Source organism: Triticum dicoccoides, chromosome 3B, assembly GCF_002162155.2.
Source record: "Triticum dicoccoides isolate Atlit2015 ecotype Zavitan chromosome 3B, WEW_v2.0, whole genome shotgun sequence".
Classification (NCBI taxonomy): domain Eukaryota; kingdom Viridiplantae; phylum Streptophyta; class Magnoliopsida; order Poales; family Poaceae; genus Triticum; species Triticum dicoccoides.
Window position 1 is genome coordinate 77,629,417 of NC_041385.1, and position 21,079 is coordinate 77,650,495.

At 52.3% G+C, this 21,079-nt stretch overlaps 2 protein-coding genes and 1 non-coding gene across 4 annotated transcripts; 2 read left to right on the forward strand and 1 right to left on the reverse strand.

The window, feature by feature from the left end:
- Window positions 1-746: 746 nt before the first annotated feature.
- Window positions 747-2,903, forward strand: LOC119274826 (protein NRT1/ PTR FAMILY 6.1-like). Of its 2 annotated transcripts, XM_037555554.1 has the most exons (2): window positions 747-2,195; window positions 2,340-2,901. In XM_037555554.1, exons 1-2 carry the CDS (start codon window positions 849-851, stop codon window positions 2,799-2,801), a joined length of 1,809 nt encoding a protein of 602 aa, XP_037411451.1. In that variant the 5' UTR covers window positions 747-848; the 3' UTR covers window positions 2,802-2,901. The 2 variants fall into 2 exon arrangements, with proteins under 2 accessions (XP_037411451.1, XP_037411449.1); XM_037555552.1 differs by having other exon boundaries at window positions 749-2,903.
- Window positions 2,904-2,945: 42 nt separating this feature from the next.
- Window positions 2,946-6,688, reverse strand: LOC119274825 (LRR receptor-like serine/threonine-protein kinase RPK2). Its single transcript, XM_037555551.1, has 2 exons — window positions 3,620-6,688; window positions 2,946-3,165 (listed from the first exon to the last, which is right to left on the reverse strand). Exon 1 carries the CDS (start codon window positions 6,590-6,592, stop codon window positions 3,686-3,688), a length of 2,907 nt encoding a protein of 968 aa, XP_037411448.1. The 5' UTR covers window positions 6,593-6,688; the 3' UTR covers window positions 2,946-3,165; window positions 3,620-3,685.
- Window positions 6,689-8,209: 1,521 nt separating this feature from the next.
- Window positions 8,210-8,291, forward strand: TRNAS-AGA. Its single transcript has one exon. It is a non-coding gene; the product is annotated as a tRNA-Ser (tRNA).
- Window positions 8,292-21,079: the final 12,788 nt, after the last annotated feature.

A 21,079-nucleotide genomic window follows, 5' to 3' on the forward strand; every position in this document is an offset into this window, starting at 1 on the left:
CTCCGGCCGCCATGGGAGGCATTGGTGGCTTTGGAGGCATGGGAGGCATGGGTGCACCTCCAACCGCCATGGGAGGCATGGGTGGCTTTGGAGCACCTTCCGACGCTATGGCCGCCATGGGAGGCATGGGTACACCTCCGACCGCCATGGGAGGCATGGGTGGCTTTGGAGCGCCCTCCGACGCTATGGCCGCCATGGGAGGCATGAGTTTTGCTTCTCTCATGGGAGATACGGGTGCACCTCCGGCCATCACCGTCGGAGATTCACATGATGTGATGCGTGATGCGGTGCGTGATGAGGATAGGAAGGAAGGTTCATCTTCGAAGGCGGAAGAGTCGTCTTCGGAAGATGAGGACGAAGACGAAGAAGAGGAAGATGAAGATTGATGTGTCTTCATGTCTTGAACTTTTAGTTTGCATTTGAACTTGGTTGGATGAACTTGTTGGCATGATTTTAATGAACTTGTGGGCATGAACTTTTATTCATCAACTTGTTTGTGTCAAATTTTTACATGTTCATTTTTGTCCAAAATATCCATATGCCCATATATGCAAAATGCCCGGCGCGCGCGCTGCATTTTAGCGCGCTGCTGGAGCGGCGCGCGCGCGCTGCATTTCAGCGCGGCTGCTGGAGCCGGCGCAGGCGGGCGCGCAAAACCAGCCGCAGCGCGCGCGCTAACAGGTTTTTTGCGCGCGGCGCTATAGCGCGGCTGTTGGAGATGCTCTAATGCTGCCATTAACTACCTCCTTCTTTTCTCGTTGCCACCCTCCTCCCTCCGCCATAAATCCCCGCTCCCGTCTCCATGGCAGAGACCTCTCCACCGAATCGACTGAATTGTAGCCGCCGTGATGGAGGAGCCAACACTTACACCGCCGCGCAACAAGGCCAAGGAGATCAAGTCCCCGGCGCCGCTCGCGAGCTCGCTCTCGCTGCAGCGCAAGAAGCTCGGCTCCCACTTCCTGGAGAGCGACGAGCGCCGCCGCTTCTACGGCGCGACCTCCTCCGCCGCCGCGGTGGGCACGACGCCGCTGGACATCCGGGGCTTGCCGATCCCGGAGCGCGACCTGCCGCGCACGGGCGGCTGGGTGGCGGCCTTCTTCATCTTCGGCAACGAGACGGCGGAGCGGATGGCCTACTACGGCCTCAGCGTCAACATGGTGGTCTTCATGTTCAAGGTCATGCACCTCCCCTTCGCCGCCTCCGCCAACGCCGTCAACAACTTCCTCGGCATCTCCCAGGCCTCCTCCGTGCTCGGCGGCTTCCTCGCCGACGCCTACCTCGGCCGCTACTGGACCATCGCCGCCTTCACCACGCTCTACCTGCTCGGCCTCATCGCGCTCACGCTCTGCGCCACGCTCCCGGCGCTCGTGCCGGGGCAGGAGGGGTGCGACAAGCTCGCCATGCTGCTCGGCGGCTGCGCGTCGGCCCAGCGGTGGCAGATGGCGTACCTCTACACGGCCCTCTACGTCACGGCCTTCGGCGCCGCGGGGATCCGGCCCTGCGTGTCCTCGTTCGGGGCCGACCAGTTCGACGACCGGAGCGCGGGCTACAAGCGCCGGCTCGACCGCTTCTTCAACCTCTTCTACCTCGCCGTCACGGTGGGCGCCATCGCCGCCTTCACGCTCGTGGTGTACATCCAGATGCACCGCGGCTGGGCCGCCGCGTTCGGCGCGCTGGCGCTCGCCATGGGCGCCTCCAACGCGCTCTTCTTCGCGGGGACGCCGCTGTACCGGCACAAGGCGCCCGGGGGCAGCCCGCTGACCAGGGTGGCGCAGGTGCTGGTCGCCGCCTTCCGGAAGCGGGGCGCCGACTTCGGCGACGGCGGGTACGTGGGGCTCTACGAGGTGGCCGGGGCCAAGTCGGCCATCCGCGGCAGCGGCAAGATCGAGCACACCGACGACTTCCGGTGGCTCGACAAGGCGGCGCTCCGGCTCGACGACCTGGAGGGAGAGGAGGAGGACCCGTGGCGGCTGTGCACGGTGACGCAGGTGGAGGAGGTGAAGATCCTGGTGCGGCTGCTGCCGGTGCCGGCGTGCACGGTGATGCTGAGCGTGGTGCTCACCGAGTTCCTGACGCTGTCGGTGCAGCAGGCGTACACGCTCAACACCGGGCTCCTCGCCGGCGCTGTGCACCTCCCGGTGACCTGCATGCCGGTGTTCCCCTGCCTGGCCATCTTCCTGGTGCTGGCGCTCTACTACCAGACCTTCGCGCCGCTGGCCCGGCGCATCACCGGCCACCCGCACGGCGCGTCGCAGCTGCAGCGGGTCGGCCTGGGCCTCGTCTTCTCCATCCTCTCCGTGGCCTGGGCCGGCGCCTTTGAGCGGTACCGGCGGCGGTACGCGGTGGAGCACGGGTACCTGGGCCTGTTCCTGTCGCCGATGCCGGGGCTGAGCGCCTACTGGCTGCTCATCCAGTACTGCCTCATCGGGATCGCCGAGGTGTTCTGCCTCGTGGGCCTCATCGAGTTCCTCTACCAGGAGGCGCCCGACGCCATGCGCAGCGTGGGGTCGGCGTACGCGGCCGTCGCCGGCGGGATGGGCTGCTTCATGGCCACGGCGCTCAACAACGCCGTCGACGCGGCCACCGGCGACATCCGGAGCGGGAGGCCGTCGTGGGTGGCGCAGAACATCAACGTGGGGAGGTTCGACTACCTCTACTGGCTGCTGGCCGTGCTCAGCACGGTCAACTTCGCCGTCTTCCTCTACTTCGCCAGCATTTACAAGTACAGAACGCCGCCACCGACCACCGCCGGCGGCAACAGCAGCAAGGTGGAGGTCTCGGTGGTGTCCGACCACAAGTGAATGAATGAAATACTACTTGAACAGAACCTAGTTTTTTCGCAACCAAATTTCAATTGGATTAAATTGTGGACTAATTTCAACGCGGAAGCAATTTGATCATCATTTTCAAATGACGGAGCACAGCGCCGCAGCAGCCCACGCTAGTGAAAAATCATTATAACGCCGTTCGGTTTAGAGCCAACACAAGTTATCTCTGCTAGAACTACTTGCAACTATATACAGTTAAGATAAAGATCTCACCAACAACAAAAAGATGCTACAGATCTTGACAATTGATCTAGAATTAATTAACCGCTCTTGATTGAAATCCGATATCACCTCAACTTTGATTTGTCTTCTCAAAGATGAATATTCGCAGCCAAAACTGAAATGGAAAGGAAAACAAAGATTAGTGTTTGGTGATGCAACTCAAGGCAAACAAATTCTGCTCAGCTGAATATCTGCGGCCAAACTAGCATCAATAGCATGCACGATACAAGCAAGGAGTCAATCTGGTAGGTGGATGAGTTTTGTTTTGTTTTGTTTCCAAAACACGATAATTTCAACCAAACAGCACTAGATGTTCTGATTCCAGCAGGCATGCCACCAGTTTCAATGACCAGGAAGTACCAATCTAAACTTGACTATTGGATAATAAGTTTACAGATAACATTTTTTATTTAAACAACAGCTGTTCAGTATGAAGAAGGTATGTTCAGTCATTCCAGTTATTGAAACTGATCCTCCTTTTAATATTTGGTAAAAATATGCACATGGGGGGAATAAGATGACTAGAAGGAACACTAAAAAGGACACGAAACAAAGAAGAAAATCCATACCTCAACGGTGAACCCAAAGAGACCACTGAATGACACAAGAAGAATCATCTTCAAACTGCTGACCGTTCAGTGTTCATTCCTCAGTTGCTTCAACCTTGCTGCAACCTGCCTCATTGACAGCCGAACGGCTAGTGACTCTGAGGTGCACGATATAGCGATCTTTAGCATCTCAGTCAATCTGTCCTTTGGCGATGTATCCCATAGTCCCGGAGAGAAGAATTCACTGGTGCGCTCTTCCTGCATCAGCATCCTTCCCCATGATACGATCATAAAACCATCGCCAAACTGTGAGAACGAGGGATCCAAAGACCTCTTGCCTGACATCAACTCTAGAAGGACAACACCAAAACTGTAGACGTCAGACTTGTCAGAGACTCTGCAGGTGGTCGCATATTCAGGTGCGACATAGCCAAAGGTCCCAGCAACATCAGTTGTGGCATGAGTTTGTGTAACTTCCATTAATCTCGCCAAACCAAAATCTGACAAGTACGCATTCAGATCCTCATCCAGCAGAATATTGCTAGGTTTGATGTCTCGATGAATGATTCGTGGTGTGCAGGAGCCATGAAGGAAAGCCAGGGCCTGTGCAACATCCATGGCTATGGTGTAAACCTCAGCCCACGAAACCTGTCTGCTACCCATCTCATGTATAAAGCTCTCAAGGTTGCCACCGGGGAGATAGTTGTAGATCAGGAAAGTGTCTGATTCTCCAATGTGGTACCCAATAAGTGTAACGAGATTCTTGTGCCGAATTCTTCCTAGAGTTGCGATTTCTGCATCAAACTGCTGGAGGCCTTGGAAACGCCCCATGGCTAGCCTCTTCACTGCTACAAGATAACCAGGAGCCAGCTCAGCCTTGTAGGTAGCACCAAAACCACCGGTACCAATCAGGTTCTGGATACTGAAGTTACTTGTTGCTTGGATAATGCTGTCATAATTAATCTCAGCAGGGGCATCAGCAAATGTTACTACCATTTTCTTCTTAAAATTTTCAATTTTTGCTCTTTTCCTTCTCTCACACACAAAGAAGATGAGGACTGCAACAACAAAAGACACTAGAGCAGTTGCAGACGCAGCTATAATCACCACCAGATACTTGGATTTGGTCATGTGGCCACCCAATCTTTGAGTCCATTTCTGGTGATCGGTTGATACTGATGGTGGTGCAGATGCATTTGGACCCAGACACCGGGACAGCAGGGGATTGCCAACAAAGAAACCGCAATCAGCAGAGTGCCTTAGATAGGGAATGTCACCTGATAGGTTGTTGAACGAGACATCAAAAACCGACAGTTGAGCCAGTTCACTGAAACTGGGAGGGATGCTTCCTGAGAGCCTGTTGTGGTCCAGCATCACTACTTTAAGGCGCGATGCATCAGCTAAATGTGACGGCAGGATACCTGCCACAGAATTTTTTGATAAATCCAGAACCTCCAGAGCAGCCAAATCACCAAACCGCACAGGGATCTCGCCTGATAAATTGTTTGCCCTCAAGACCAGGACACGCAGCAAATGCAGGTCACCAATTCCAGGAGATATTGACCCATTGAACTTGTTGTAGCCAGCCTCGAAACTTTGAAGAGATGTACAGCTTGACAGCATATCAAGACTGCCTGACAACTGATTGCCACTCAAATTGACTGCTACCCCACTTGCGGCCTTGCAAAATCTGAAAAACCCACCAGAAAGCGTGCTGTTGAACATATTGCCGTTGAGCAGCAAGCCATAAGAGTAATTTCCAACCAGATGCAAGTTAAGAGATGGCAACACCCCGCTAAAGCCATTGTTACTGAAATCATGGAGAGCGGCATTGCCAATGTCCCCAAGCACAGACCCAAAAGGGTTACTGATCAACGCAATCCCAACCAATCCCTCATAGTACTGAATTACATCATCATCATCGATCAAAGGGCTTGAGCATTTGCCCTCCACTGGCGAAAGGAGCGGCCCTGACAGTAAGTTCTGGCTGACATTGAGGTATCTCATGCATCCTATCCTCAACTCAGCAGGCATGGAACCCTCCAAGCTGTTGGAGCTCAGATCAAGAAATGCCAAGTCCCCACACTCCCCAAGCCATTTCGGCACTGGACCACCAATATAGTTCTGCCCAAGGTTGACCGCCCGGAGGCGGCAGGAACCGTTCCTGTACCTCGGCAGCCGGCCGTCGAAGTTGGCCCTTGGTGCCCAGAGAATCTCCAGCGCTGGGTTGGTGACCACCTCCGGAGGCAGCCCGCCGAGGAAGGCGTTGAACTCCGGCTGGTCCCCAGGCGACGAGGTGAGGTTGGTGAGCACGAGCACGGCGAGGTCCCGGCAGTTGCCGAGCTCCGGGGGGATCCTGTCGGTGAGGCTGTTGCGGGAGACGTCGAGGACGCGGAGGGCGGCGAGGCGGCCGAGGGCGCGCGGGACGGCGCCCTCGAGGACGTTGCGGGAGACGTCGATGACGCGGAGGCTGCGGCATTGGGCCACCGCGGAGGGGATTTCGCCGACGAGGAAGTTGCCGGCGAGGCGGAGGTGGGCGAGGGCGGGGCAGGGCGGCGAGGAGGAGGAGGAGTTGGAGGAGGGCGGGAAGGGTATGGGCCCCGAGAGGCGGTTGGAGGTGAGATTGAGGGCGCGGAGGGTCGGGGACGCGAGGAAGGCGGCGGGGATGGGGCCGGAGAAGTTGTTGCCGGAGAGGTCGAGGCGGAGGAGGCGCGGGGGGAGGAGCGCGGGGAGGGCGCCGGAGAGCGAGGCCGCGGGGAGGTCGATGGCGGCGACGGCCGAGGAGGCGGGGTGGCAGGTGACCCCGCGCCAATGGCAGTGGTCGGGGTCGGAGGAGGACCAGGCGGAGAGGACGGAGGCGGGGTCGCCGGTGACGGCGCCCTTGAGCGCGAGGAGGGCCGCGTGGTCGCCGGCGGCGGAGGAGGAGGAGGCGAGCGGGAGGACGAGGAGGAGAAGGACGGCCGGGAGGAGGAGGAGATGGTACGAAACCGCCATGGCGGCGGCGGCGGCGGCGAGGTGGGGAGCGGAAGCGAAAGGGGGGAGACTGACTGAAACTGTGTGTCGAGACCGGTGAGAGATGGGCGGTGTGGATTTTGGATTTTGAAATTTGTTTTGTTTTGTTTTGCTTTTGGGGGCGGCCGGATTTTACTCAAACCGCTCCTCGTCTTCATCCGCAACGCTCCGCCTATGAGTGGCAGTTGCTACCCTAAAACTCTATGCAAAGTTTTGTACTCGTCCTCCATTTGAAGTGCCCATTTTTTGTTCAAATGTTCCTTTAGAAATACTCTTTCATTCTTTTTGATTCATTTGAAGTGCCCCCTTTCCCAAATATTCCTTTTGAAATGCTTTTCTTCCTTTTTTTGTTCGCAAAAGGAAATGTACTCGTTCTTTTTCGCAATCTCGATTTGAAATACCTTAGCCGTATTTTTTTGTCCGTATGCGATGAGATGTTTTTCATTACCCTGGTCGATGGCGGCTGAGTTTCACTGTCGACGGACGGACGATGACAAAACAACAGGTAATAGTCGAAGCTTGAAAAATTGTACCAACCTCCGCAATTCTTTTACTCCTTTTACTCTTTTTTTAGGGGTTTTACTCTTTTTATTTTGAATGGTAGAAGGGCCTCTAAGGGTCCAACACGGCATGAATGGTTTACATAAGGAACTCGAGGGAAACATAAATTTGGAAAGTAGACTGGCTTTTTTTGGAAATCTTATTCGGCTCTTGGGAGCATGTGCTCTTGGTAAAAATTCTGATTTTCTTTTAGATGTTATTGTTAGTGTGACAAGTGTGCTTGACAATTATCATGCGAAACGGGATGACGGTGCTTCGTCGGTGAAAGAAAACAACCCGTCTTGTCGGTTGGAAAAATACCTCAAAGTAAATCAAAGATTCAAGGTTTTAGTCGAAATCCTCCACGGTACAAAAGGCACTCCTGTAATTTATATAAGTTTTTTTTTTCCTTTTTTGACATTGCCATGGACTCTAAAAACGTCTTATAAAATGTTAAAAAGAGAGTATACGCAGTGTACATCCATATAGGGGTAAAACGGTAAAACGTTTTTTTTTTTTGAAGCAAGTGGCGTAGGCCTGCTAGTACTACTAGCTGGTTACACAATGGGGCGCACGGCACGTGCCGCGCCTACGGTTGGTGCGACGGGGCGAGCCCGTGACCGATGTCTGTCCTCGCGGAATAATTTAGTCGCCATGGCCATGCGCACCCAGACGCGGCCAAGGGCATGGGCGGCTACGGTCAACACGGCGGTCTCCTCCCTCCCTCCCGCGCGCACGCATGCCGCCGATGCCGCTGCAGTGGCAGGCATCAAGGTCCTCGCTTCAAGAAGAGAAAAGGACAGGCGTCAGGCGCAGTATTCAAATCCGACCCAGATTCAAAATTTGACAGGCATTTTGGCTAGCTAGATATACTTCACGCGCTAAACATGGGATACGCTGTACTTCACGCACCCGACGCTACTCATCAGCACTCCATTTTGATGCACATGGAGTATCTCTGGACGCTCTGTCTGTAACTAATTTTGATAGAACAGCATTATCCCATTTTTGGTTGGGCTTGCCAACTAATTCGAACTGGAAATGAAGTATGCACAAACAGTGGTCGTGCCGGAGTGGTTATCGGGCATGACTAGAAATCATGTGGGCTTTGCCCGCGCAGGTTCGAATCCTGCCGACCACGCCTTTTCTTTTTTGTGTTTTTTTTGTGTTTCATTGTTGCTCTACACTATTTTGCTCGTAAATCAATCAGGTTTTTTACCTCCTTCGCTTGTACCGCCAGTTAAATGATTTCCTGTGTTTTCTATTTCGGTTCAAAAAAATCTCTACGCAGTTTTTTTCGCCTCACCTTTCACCCTCCAACTTGATTTTTTTGCCTCACATTAAAAAACGAAACCCAACTAAAAAACGCAGGCCGCCACTTTTTCAATATTTCCTCCCAAAAAATGGAGGGGCGTTGATTTGGCTGCCAAAAAAGGGAATCATCTATATTTGACTATCAAAAATAAAGAGTTGCCTTGATTAGGCTTCGAAAAATAAGGATGAGCCTTGATTTGGCTTCCAAAAGAGGAGGCGTCTGTGACCACGCCAGTGCAATTTACTTTAGAAAACAAAATAACAGATTTTAAGAAAACAAAAAACCAATTTTAAAGAAACCAATCTCGCCCTCACCAACCGTGCCCTCCTCCCAGCCTCTCCACACGCCCCCCCCCCCCCAATGTCGCCCCGCAATGCCCAAGGCACCGGCGGTGAGCCGTAGGGAGGAGGAGACGGCGGTGTACAAAGAAGTACATAGAGGTGGAGGAGGGGACGAGCGCAACATCGACTACACGTCGGACGACGAGGCACGGAGTACTACCGCCGGAGCGGGTACCATCCCGTTCGCACGAGTAACTCGTTCAAGCAGGTCACCTACATCGTCGCCGCCAGCAATTCCTCCTCCTCCCCCTGGCCAGGGTTTATAAAACATGCCACCACCATAGATGAACATCTGCCTGCGGATATGGCTCATGAGGGAGTCCTGGACTAGGGGGTGTCCAGATAGCCGGACTATCATCATCGGCCGGACTCCAAGACTATGAAGATACAAGATTGAAGACTTCGTCCCGTGTCCGGATGGGACTTTCCTTGGCGTGGAAGGCAAGCTTGGCAATACGGATATGTAGATCTCCTACCATTGTAACCGACTCTGTGTAACCCTAGCCCTCTCCGGTGTCTATATAAACCGGAGGGTTTTAGTCCGTAGGGCGAACAACCATTACAACAATCATACCATAGGCTAGCTTCTAGGGTTTAGCCTCCTTGATCTCGTGGTAGATCTACTCTTGTACTACCCATATCATCAATATTAATCAAGCAGGAGTAGGGTTTTACCTCCATCGAGAGGGCCGGAACCTAGGTAAAAACATCGTGTCCCTTGTCTCCTGTTACCATCCGCCTAGGCGCACAGTTCGGGACCTCCTACCCGAGATCCGCCAGTTTTGACACTGACATTGGTGCTTTCATTAAGAGTTCCTCTGTGCCGTCGCGATCAGGAAGGATGCCTCTTCCCGTCTTTAAAGACGGTATCATCGCCAAAGGAGCCTTGGCCGCCGGCCAAACTATCCGGCTAGGTGGTTTTCTCATGACCGCCTGTTCGGCCACCGCTTCGATGATGACCTCTCGGGTCATCAAAAGCAATCTTCACGTCAACTCGAAATTCGCCGAGCAGTTGGATCCAATAGAGCTCTCGTCCGTAAACGAGCTCTTGGATCGCGTCGCCGCCCTGGGAGTCGCTACAGATTACAATCAGATTGGGATTAAAACCGATCTGAGAGAGATTAACTCTCCCCAGGTTACCCACCACGTTGCGGTGGTAGAGGAACAACGCGGCGACTCTTCTTCTGTATTGAAAACTAGTTATGTCCGGACTCCCGAACCCTCCATGCCGGATTCCCGCGGAGGGACGGACGTCGATCAAGCACTGAACCTAAAGTCAGGCATCGGACCAGACTCGTTGGATAACGTCCAGCAATCCAAGCTTCCAAATTCGGAAATTTTTTCGGCCTTTGAGCCTCAAGATGGGCAGGGTTCCGGACTCAATTCCGCCCACCCACCCAAACATATGCGATCTATCTCAAATCCGGCAAGAGCCCGCTGAAACAGTACATCATTACTGGGCCAGATTCCTCCTGGTTATGGACAGGATAAAAGACTGCCGTGAGGAAAACACAATTTCGATTTTCTGCAGTAACTGCACGGACAAGGGAATCTTGAATGCCATAAGTCATCGTGAAATCACACGCTTCGCCGACCTGGCGTCCATAGTACGAAAGTACTGTGCGATGGAGAGTTTCCGGAAAACCGAAACTAAGTTTTGGGACAATCCGGCTCCGAATACAACCCTAGTCCGAAACAAAAGGGTGCATCATGCTCAGGCACCCGGTACAAAAACCAAAAAGCAAAAACCCCATAAAAGGCAAAGAACCGTACTGGAGGGATGGTTCAGCGGACCCTGTAAAATTCACAGTATAGAGGGCGCCACTCCAACACATAGCCTTCGAGCATGTTGGATACTGCGCCAGGTGGCCAAAAGTGGCGAAGAGCTTCTAGCCCCGGAGAACCACTCCAATAGTACCAGTACGGTATCAACAGTCTTCGAGACTTTCGCATCAAATAATATGCGGAAACGAACGATCCACAGCCTCGCCGAAGTCTACCAAGTAGCAATAACAAATCCATGGAGCGACACGGCTATCACCTTCAACGCCAGCGACGAACCTAAATTCTGAACTACCCGAGCACCAGCCGCATTGGTCCTCATCCCAATAGTGGATGGCTTTCATCTTACGAAAGTGCTCATGGACGGCGGCAGCGGATTAAACCTCATCTACGAGGAAACCCTTCGAAAAATGGAAATAGACTGGAGCCGTATTGAGCGAAGCAGCACAACCTTTAGAGGGATAATCCCTAGCCGGGAAGCACGCTGCACAGGAAAAATCACACTTGATGTGGTGTTCGGCTCGCCGGACAATTACAGGTCCGAGGAGGTCACGTTCCAAGTGGCCCTGTTCAGCAGCGGATATCACGCTTTATTAGGACGAGAGGCATTCACAATTTTCCAAGCTATACCCCATTACGGGTACATGAAGCTTAAAATGCCCGGGCCCAATGGAACCATCACCCCTGCCAGTGATCCGGACATAGCACTCCGCGACGAAAACAAGACAGCCGCATTAGCCCTAGAGGCACTATCCGAAGCCCTAGCGGCGGAGGAACTCACTGCGCTGCGCTCTACGGTGAACAGGGATGATGTGATACTCGATAAGAGATCCAAGTCCACCTTTTTTGAACCAGCGAACGAAATAGTTAAATTCCAGGTCCATCCAACGGACCCAACAAAGACGGCCTCCATCGGGGCACAGTTGAACCCTGATGTAGACGCCGCACTACGAGAATTCCTTCGGGAAAATTGGAACATCTTTGCCTGGCACCCTTCACATATGCCAGGAATCATACGCAGATTGGTATAACACAGCCTAAACATCCTAAAAGGATTCAAGCCAGTCAAACAGGCTCTTCGGCGATTTTCCGAACCCAAAAGACAGGCAATGGGAGAGGAGCTAGCCAAACTATTGGAAGCCGGATTCATCAGAGACATCAAACATCCGGACTGGCTAGCAAACCTGGTAATGGTACCAAAGAAGGACAAATCCTGGCGCCTACGTGTTGATTTTAAAGACCTCAACAAGGCCTGCCCAAAGGATCCTTTCCCCCTTCCCCGCATCGACCAAATAATCGATGCTACTGCAGGGCACGATTCATTGTGCTTCCTTGACGCATACTCCGGCTACCATCAAATCAAGATGGCGGAGGCGGACCAAGCCGCAACGGCATTCATTACTCCATATGGACCGTTCTGCTTCAACACGATGCCCTTCGGACTCAAAAATGCTGGCGCAACATATCAGCGCATGATTCAGACATGTCTGGCTACCCAGATCGGCAAAATAGTAGAGGCATACATAGACGACATGGTCGTCAAAACCAAACACGTCGAAACTCTAGTAGACGATTTGAGGCTCACATTCGACAACCTTCGAGCATATGACATTAAGCTGAACCCGGAAAAATGTGTTTTCGGCGTACCAGCCAGAAAGCTCCTGGGCTTCATTGTATCCGGTAGAGGAATTGAAGCAAACCCAGCCAAGATCCGAGCTCTGTCACAGCTGGATATTCCAAAAGACCTCAAACAAATACAAAAATTGACTGGATGCATGGTGGCTCTAAGCCGCTTCATCTCCCGTTTGGGAGAAAAGGCACTGCCCCTCTATCGCCTCCTCAAGCGCACCGAACACTTCGAGTGGACGGATGCTGCCACTGCCGGACTCGAAGAAATAAAGGCCATATTGGCAACAAATCCGGTCCTGGCCGCGCCTAACCTGGGCGAACCAATGTTGTTATATATCGCGGCAACACATCAAGTTGTAAGCGCGGTACTCGTCGTCGAACGAGAAACAGAAGGGCATAAATTCCCTCTTCAAAAACCAGTGTACTACGTATCCACTGTCTTAACTCCCTGCAAGTCCCGGTACCCGCATTATCAAAAGATAGCATACGCGGTGTTCATGGCATCCCTGAAGCTGTGACACTACTTTCAAGAGTGTTCGATAACAGTGGCCTCCGAAGTACCCCTCAACGACATCATAAACAACCGCGACGCGACAGGCAGGATCGCAAAATGGGCCATTGAGCTCTTACCATTTGACATAACCTACAAACCACGGCGAGCTATAAAGTCGCAAGTCCTGGCTGACTTCGTCGCTGAATGGACCGAAGCCAAACTCCCTAAAGAGTATGGCGCATACTCCAATTGGATCATGCATTTCGACGGCTCTAAAATGTTGGCCGGCTTGGGCGCTGGCGTCGTTTTGACGTCCCCAACCGGAGACACAGTCCAATACGTACTTCAAATAATGTACACAGACTCCAACAACGCAGCCGAATACGAGGCCCTTCTACACGGTCTCCGGATGGCAATCTCCATGGGCATTCAACGCCTCGAGGTAAGCGGGGATTCAAACCTCGCAATATCACAAGTAAACGGAGACTTCGATGCCAAAGATCCGAAAATGGCAGCCTACCGTAACGCTGTCTTAAAACTGTCAGCTCGGTTCGAAGGACTCGAATTCCACCATGTAGCCCGGGATAATAACCAGGCGGCTGACGTGTTGCACGCATCGGCACAAAGCGCGACGCCGTCCCTCCAAACATCTTCCTGGAGCGGCTCTTTAAGCCATCCGTTGTATGGGAAGGGGAGTCCGGAAACAACAATCCGGAACCAACAGCACCGCCCAACACCGAACATTCTGACACAACCGGTGGCTCAGCCAATGACATAACACCTTCCGCCCACGAAATAATGGCAGTCATGGCCCCGTGGACGGAACCATTCCTAGCCTACTTAATTAGGCAGGAACTCCCGAAGACCAAAACGAGGCCCGCTGCATAGTTCAGCGATCTAAAGCCTACAAGGTCCATGAGGGGGAACTTTATAAGAAAAGCACAACCGGAGTCCTTCAAAGGTGTATCTCCGAAGAGGAAGGGCGAAATCTTCTGGCTGAAATTCACGCCGGACTAGGCGGACTCCACGCTGCAGCCCGGGCCCTTGTAGGTAAGGCCTTCCGTACAGGATTTTATTGGCCGACGGCCCGGGCAGATGCTCAGGACTTAGTCCAACGATGCGTCGGTTGTCAGCTCTTTGCTAATCAGAGCCACATGCCACCCACCGCCCTCAAAACTATACCCATCACCTGGCCGTTTGCGGTCTGGGGGCTTGACATGGTTGGACCCCTTAAAGGGGGAACCCAAAAGCAAAAATACCTATTGGTCATGGTAGACAAATTCACCAAATGAATAGAGGCCAAGCCAGTTAAAACGGTCGAATCTGGACCTGTGATAGACTTCATATCCGGGGTAGTACACCGTTACGGTGTCCCCCACAGAATCATCACCGATAACGGCACGAACTTCACGGCCGACGAGGTTAAACTCTGGTGCAAAAATATGGGCATTAAGCTTGACTACGCTTCAGTCTATCACCCTCAAACCAACGGTCAAGTTGAACGAGCAAATGGTCTAATCATGAGCGGCATCAAACCCAGATTAGTGCGGTCCCTTACGGAATCTAACACGCACTGGGTAGAGGAGCTCGACTCCGTACTCTGGGGGCTGCAGACCACGCCAAACCGTACTACCGGGTTCACACCATTTTTTATGGTATACGGCGCAGAGGTAGTTTTTCCCTGCGACATAATTCATGACTCACCTCGAGTGCGCATGTACGAAGAAAGAGAAGCCGAGTTGGATCGGCAGGACAGCTTAGACGCATTAGAGGAGGAACGCGATGTGGCAAAGGCTCGTTCCGCATTCTATCAGCAGCAGGCTCGAAGATATCAAAGCAGAGAAGTACGGGCTAAAACTTACAATGTTGGCGAACTAGTTCTACGCCTGCCGGACAATAAAAAGGACAAACTCAAGCCCAAATGGGAAGGTCCCTTCATCATCGACCAAGTCCTGACCGGCGGAGCATACCGTCTGCGAAATGCATCGGACAACCGACTCGAGCTGAACCCATGGAATGCAGCCCGCCTCCGAAGATTCTATGCCTAGCGCCGGACTCAAAGTTCGTCTCCTTCCTCCGTCCACATTTTTACACTTCAGCTGTCTTTTGTTTCTCTCTTTTCTCCCACCTTTTTCATAAAAGCCCTTGAGGGCCTATTTGCGCATTGTTCGCACACACTTGATGTGCTACCCGCACTCATTATACCTGGGGGCTTCTTTAACAGAAGCTTACTTATACGGGCTTTATGCCCAACACATGTGTCAAACTTCCGCATGTACCTTTTACTCACCATTATATGCATCGATATGACTTAAGTTTTGGCCAAGCTGGGTTGCCTGGCTCCTGTGCTTACCCCTACGTTCCCGATTGTTCGGCTAGGAGGTAAAGGGAGCACCTCTGTGATTGCTACTGCCGGGTCAGCCGGATGTGTACCTCAGACTGGGTGAAGCCGAAAGCTAGCGTTCTTAAGGGAATATTCGGTCGGTGACTTGAAAGATGATTTTTTACATATTTATTTATCTGCCCCCAGATGTTTTCCTGCTCTTTTCGCAGTCCGGACATGCACTTTAGGGCATGCCTCCCAGGGAAAGGAATCCTTAACGGGACTATTCTCCCTGGAAGATGTTTCTTACTAACCATGTAATATAACATAACTAGTTGGGCACTTGTCTGATAAAGCACTAATGAGCCCTACGCCTGGTCTCCATGCATGCCCCGGTTTTTTCATAACCAAGAGGGTATTCGGACACACTCCGGACTCTAGGGTCCCGAGGTTGAAGCGAAAAGGTCGGCAAAGACAAACGATTTACAATCCGGCTAGAAGGCATTTTACATGTCATTTTAAATACATCGTCAAATCGACTGACTGTACTCCTCCTCAATCCCGTCTAACAGGCTGTCTAATTTACAGTCCCATTGGGAATACTTAGCGGCCAACTCTACTTGGCCGTACACTAAGCTCATAGGGATCTCCTTCCCATCGGGCCCCACAGGTCCGACCTCGGCCATGTGGTTTGGATCCGCCTTCTTGTACCGCGTCTTCACCATGGCCCAGGCCTCTCTGGCACCTTGACGGCAGGCCGATATCTTTCATAAACGGAAGCGCTGCCGTGCTCCCTGAAGCTTCTCCGCAAGCTCTCCAAGGCCCTCGGGTAGGGAGACGGATGGCCATAAGGCCTGGACGACGCCACCCATCGCCTGCCGAACACGTTCGAGCAGTTGCACCAGCTCGGGAAGTTGTTCACTCGTTGAACCGGGCATTTCCTCCGGAGGACGACCTGTGAGCACACCTACAGACATATTTCTGTCAATGGACTTCCTCGCCGAACTCTTCTTTTCAAAACAGTTCGCTCAAGCACTTACTATAGATGCCGCGATGAAGCCGCTGATTCTCCTTCACGGAGCCAGACAGCTCGGCCCAAACACCTTTCAGCTCTTCTCCAAGCTGGGCGTGGGCATCCTGGAGTTTGTTCCTCTCCTGCTGCACCTTCATAAGCACCCTCTCGCCGGCCTTCAGCTGGCGCAGTAGCTGTTGCTTGTCCGGATCAAGTCCGGCAACATCTGCAATATCATTGTCAGACTTATACGCACGCCACACACCGCTTATCTTTTTGAAATAATGTGTTACCAGAGGGGGTCTCTGTGCCTCCTTCTGCGGCAGCTAGTGCGGCCTCAAGTTGGGCCTTGCACTCTTGTAGCTCCTGGGACAATTGGGTATTCTTCTCTGCAAGATCCTACATATCAAATGATCCTTAAATCAGTTACTTTAACTACTTTAAGTCTCGGGGGCTACTGGCATATACAACTATTAAAATCTCTTACCCGTATGTCTTTTACATACTGCTCCGTGGCTCTGGTTAAACCATCTTGAGCGGCACGGAGGTGCGCATCTCCCGCGTTAAAGGCATTCAAAGCCTCTGGGGAGAAACACGCGTCACGCAGTACTGTCCGGCAGCGCCTATGATTCATGGCGCTCTCTACCTCAGACCTGGTGGCGGACAGCCTGTCGGCATCCTCCATTGGAGGAGTACCCGGCTCGCGCCTTGCGCTCGCCTCCCCCTTCGGACCAGGTGGTGGAGCCTGGCTGGCGGAGGCTTGGTTGGCAACCTCACCGGGCACAGTCCGGCAAGCGCTCTTCCTCCTGGAAAAGTCATGAGCATTAATACACCTCCTAGGAGTCTTTTCCCTAAATAACAGTCGCAAGCTATACCGTTGCGGCGACGTATCGATTCGCACCGCACCCCTCTTCCGCCTGCTGGGCCGAACTGACCCTTGTTGGTCAGCCGCCGCGGGTTCGGCTTCCCGCCTTGAAGGCACCTCCTGCGGGACACCATTGTATACGGTGGTCAGAAATGCACAAGGACGAAATAATGGTGTCAGGACTTCGGTCATAATTACCTGGGAAGCCGGAGATAAGCCGGGGTAGTCAGCCGTAATGGCGACTAGAGCATTGTCCATGCTGAGTTGGTGGAACACCCCGTCGATTAGCTCCACCTTTATGTCCGGATCCTCTTCGGAGGCCGGATCAAGGGATCTTCCCGGATCCTCGGGTTGTGGAGCCGGACTATGTATGCTCCCCACATCCCGGCGCAGTTCCTGCGTCAAAACCATAAAGTAAGGTACTTAACTTTGAAAGCACGGGTCGGATAAATAAACGTCCGCTTACCCAGGTCCGAGGGTTATTCATGGAGAACCCATCCAATGGGCTCGTCTGGAGGAAGTCCTCCTTCTCCCCCTTGTACAGGCCGGACAGAATCTTCACTAGATCTGCGGCCGATCCCGGCCCCTTGCGGCCATGATGGGTGGCATCATTCTCCCCGTTGAAATCCCACATGGGGTGGCCCCTATATTGGAGAGGCTGCACCCCTCGCATAATGCACGTGGCCATGACTCCAATCATGGTCAATCCGGAATGGGCCAGCAACCTTATCCGGCCCATCAAATAATGGACACTCCTGTCTTCCTCCTATTGAGGGCTCTGCGGGCGCCAACTTAGGCGTTTCTTCAGAGGAGCCTTGCTGAACTCCGGGAGGCCGATCCGAACTGGGTCCGGCAGTGGAGCATCTTCTACATAAAACCATTCCGAAGGCCAGTCTTCGGACACCTTCTTTGGGGTTCCGGATAGATATCCGGTCCCGGCGATGCGCCATATTTCGGCTCCGCCCACTTGATATATTGACCCCTTGTAAGAATGGGGTACGAGGCAAAATAGTCTCTTCCACAGTGCAAAATGCGGCTCGATGCCCAGGAACAGCTCGCAAAGAGCCACGAAACCCGCGATGTGCAGAATAGAGGCGGGCATGAGGTGATGAAGCTGGAGTCCGTAGAACTCCAGAAGCCCCTGGAGAAACGGATGTATGGGAAACCCGTGCCCCCTTATTAGATAAGGGACGAAGCACACCCGCTCTCCTTTGGAGGGACTAGGGGTGGCCTCTGCTTGCTTTCCACCTTTGTAGGTGGCCAGCCCGGCTCGAACCGGGACCATAAAGGCCGGAGGAAGGTATCCCTCCGCTTGGAGCGTCGCCAGCTCTTTGTGCGGAAATGAACATCTCCTCCAATCTCCTGGCTGAGGGCTGGGGGCGCGAGAGGAGGGGCTGCGTCGACAGTCCTTGATGGAATGGATTTTTGGTCAGAAGCACTCCGATGAGTACTCGCGGAAGGAAGATGGTGTGATTTGGATCTGGATTCTTGCCTCTCTTATAGGCAGATTATTTGCGCAGCTAGGGGGTAAAACATAAAAATACCCTGGCCTTTCGCATTCATGCGACACGTGGAAGAGGGCCATTATTTGGCGCGGAAGCCAAGGAGCGCAACATTTGTAAGGAAGCCGGACACTATTCGGCAAGCACATGGAATTTGGGGGAGAACCCGCCTTGCAATGCCGAAGACAACATGTGCGCCGGACTCGTCGTCATTGAAGCCTGGTTCGGGGGCTACTGAGGGAGTCCTGGACTAGGGGGTGTCCGGATAGCCGGACTATCATCATCGGCCGGACTCCAAGACTATGAAGATACAAGATTGAAGACTTCGTCCCGTGTCCGGATGGGACTTTCCTTGCATGGAAGGCAAGCTTGGCAATACGGATATGTAGATCTCCTACCATTGTAACCGACTCTGTGTAACCCTAGCCCTCTCCGGTGTCTATATAAACCGGAGGGTTTTTGTCCGTAGGGCGAACAACCATTACAACAATCATACCATAGGCTAGCTTCTAGGGTTTAGCCTCCTTGATCTTGTGGTAGATCTACTCTTGTACTACCCATATCATCAATATTAATCAAGTAGGAGTAGGGTTTTACCTCCATCGAGAGGGCCCGAACCTGGGTAAAAACATCGTGTCCCTTGTCTCCTGTTACCATCCGCCTAGACGCACAGTTCGGGACCCCCTACCCGAGATCCGCCGGTTTTGACACGACAGCTCATCTTTAACCTTGGCGAGCGACCGCGGAGGCGACAAGTTGCATGATCTACGGCAGCAGAGAGGAACAGGGAGTGGTGATGTGATAACACATAAGTATAGGGGATCGCAACAGTTTTCGAGGGTAGAATATTAAACCCAAATTTATAGATTCGACACAAGGGGAGCCAAAGAATATTTGCAACTACTAGAAGTTGAGTTGTCAATTCAACCACACATGGAGATTAAATATCTGCATCAAAGTGATCAGTAGCACAGTAATATGATAGTTTTGATAGCAGTGGTAACAATAGCAGTAATGGTAACAGTGATAGCAATGGTTTTGTAGCAAGTGTGACGGTAGCAATAGTAATAGTAACTTAGCAAGAGCAATATGTGGAAAACTCGTAGGCACTGGATCAAGTGATTCATTGGATGATATTAATCATATAACAACCATAACCTAGGGCGATATAAAACTAGCACCAGTTCATAAATATAATGTAGGCATGTATTTCGTAAATAGTCATACGTGCTTATGAAAAGAACTTGCATGACATCTTTTGTCCTACCGTCCCATGGTAGCGGGGTCCATAAGGAAACTAAAGGATATCAAGGCCTCCTTTTAATAGAGAACCAAAAAAAGCATTAACACATATTGAATACATGAACTCCTCAAACTACGGTCACCACCGGAAAGTATGCCGAATACTGTCACTCCGGGGCTTACGGATCACAACACATAGCAGGTGCATATACCTTGCAAGATCGGATTTAGAACATAGATATAATGGTGATAACATAAACGGTTCAGATCTGAAATCATGGCACCCGTGCCAAAAGTGACAAGCATTAAGCATGGCAAAGTCATATCAACATCAATCTCAGAACATAGTGGATACTAGGGATCAAGCCCTAACAAAACTAGCTCGATTACATGATGAATCTCATTCGACTCCTCACCGACCAGCGAGCCTACAAAGGAATTACTCACCCCGAGTGTGGAGCATCATGGAATTGGCAATGAAGGAGGGTTGGTGATGACGAAGATCGAAGATTCCCCTCTCCGGAGCCCCAAACGGACTCCAGATCCGGCCTCGCAATGTAGAATAGGAGGCATGTATGACAGTAGCAATAGTAATATTAACTTAGCAAGAGCAATATGTGGAAAACTCGTAGGCATTGGATCAAGTGATTCATTGGATGATATTAATCATATAACAGCCATAACCTAGGGCGATACAAAACTAGCACCAGTTCATAAATATAATGTAGGCATGTATTTCGTAAATAGTCATATGTGCTTATGAAAAGAACTTGCATGACATCTTTTGTCCTACCGTCCCATGGCAGCGGGGTCCATAAGGAAACTAAAGGTGTTGGGGAACATAGTAATTTCAAAAAATTTCCTACGCACACGCAAGATCATGGTGATGATATAGCAACGAGAGGGGAGAGTGTTCGTCCACGTACCCTCGTAGACCGTAAGCGGAAGCGTTAGCACAACGCGGTTGATGTAGTCGTATGTCTTCACAATCCGACCGATCCAAGCACCGAACGTACGGGGCCTCCGAGTTCAGCACACGTTCAGCTCGATGACGATCTCCGGCCTCCGATCCAGCCGAGCTCCGGAGATGAGTTCCGTCAGCACGACGGCGTGGTGACGATGATGATGTTCTACCGGCACAGGGCTTCGCCTAAACTCCGCGACGATATGACCGAGGTGGAATATGGTGGAAGGGGGCACCGCACACGGCTAAGGAACGATCCATAAATCAACTTGTGTGTCTATGGGGTGCCCCCCGCCCCCGTATATAAAGGGGGAGAGGAGGAGGGGGCCGGCCTAAGGGGAAGCGCGCCCTAGAAGGGGGAAACCTACTCCAAGTAGGTTTCCCCCCTCCCTTTCCTAATCCAAGAAGGAGGGGGAAGGAAGGAGTGGGAGAGGGGGAAGGCAAGGGGGGCGCCACCCCCC

Excerpts from the sequence above, each read along its gene's own strand:
- LOC119274825 (XM_037555551.1), bottom strand. The coding sequence starts at position 6,592 with ATGGCGGTTTCGTACCATCTCCTCCTCCTCCCGGCCGTCCTTCTCCTC.
- LOC119274826 (XM_037555552.1), top strand. The coding sequence starts at position 849 with ATGGAGGAGCCAACACTTACACCGCCGCGCAACAAGGCCAAGGAGATC.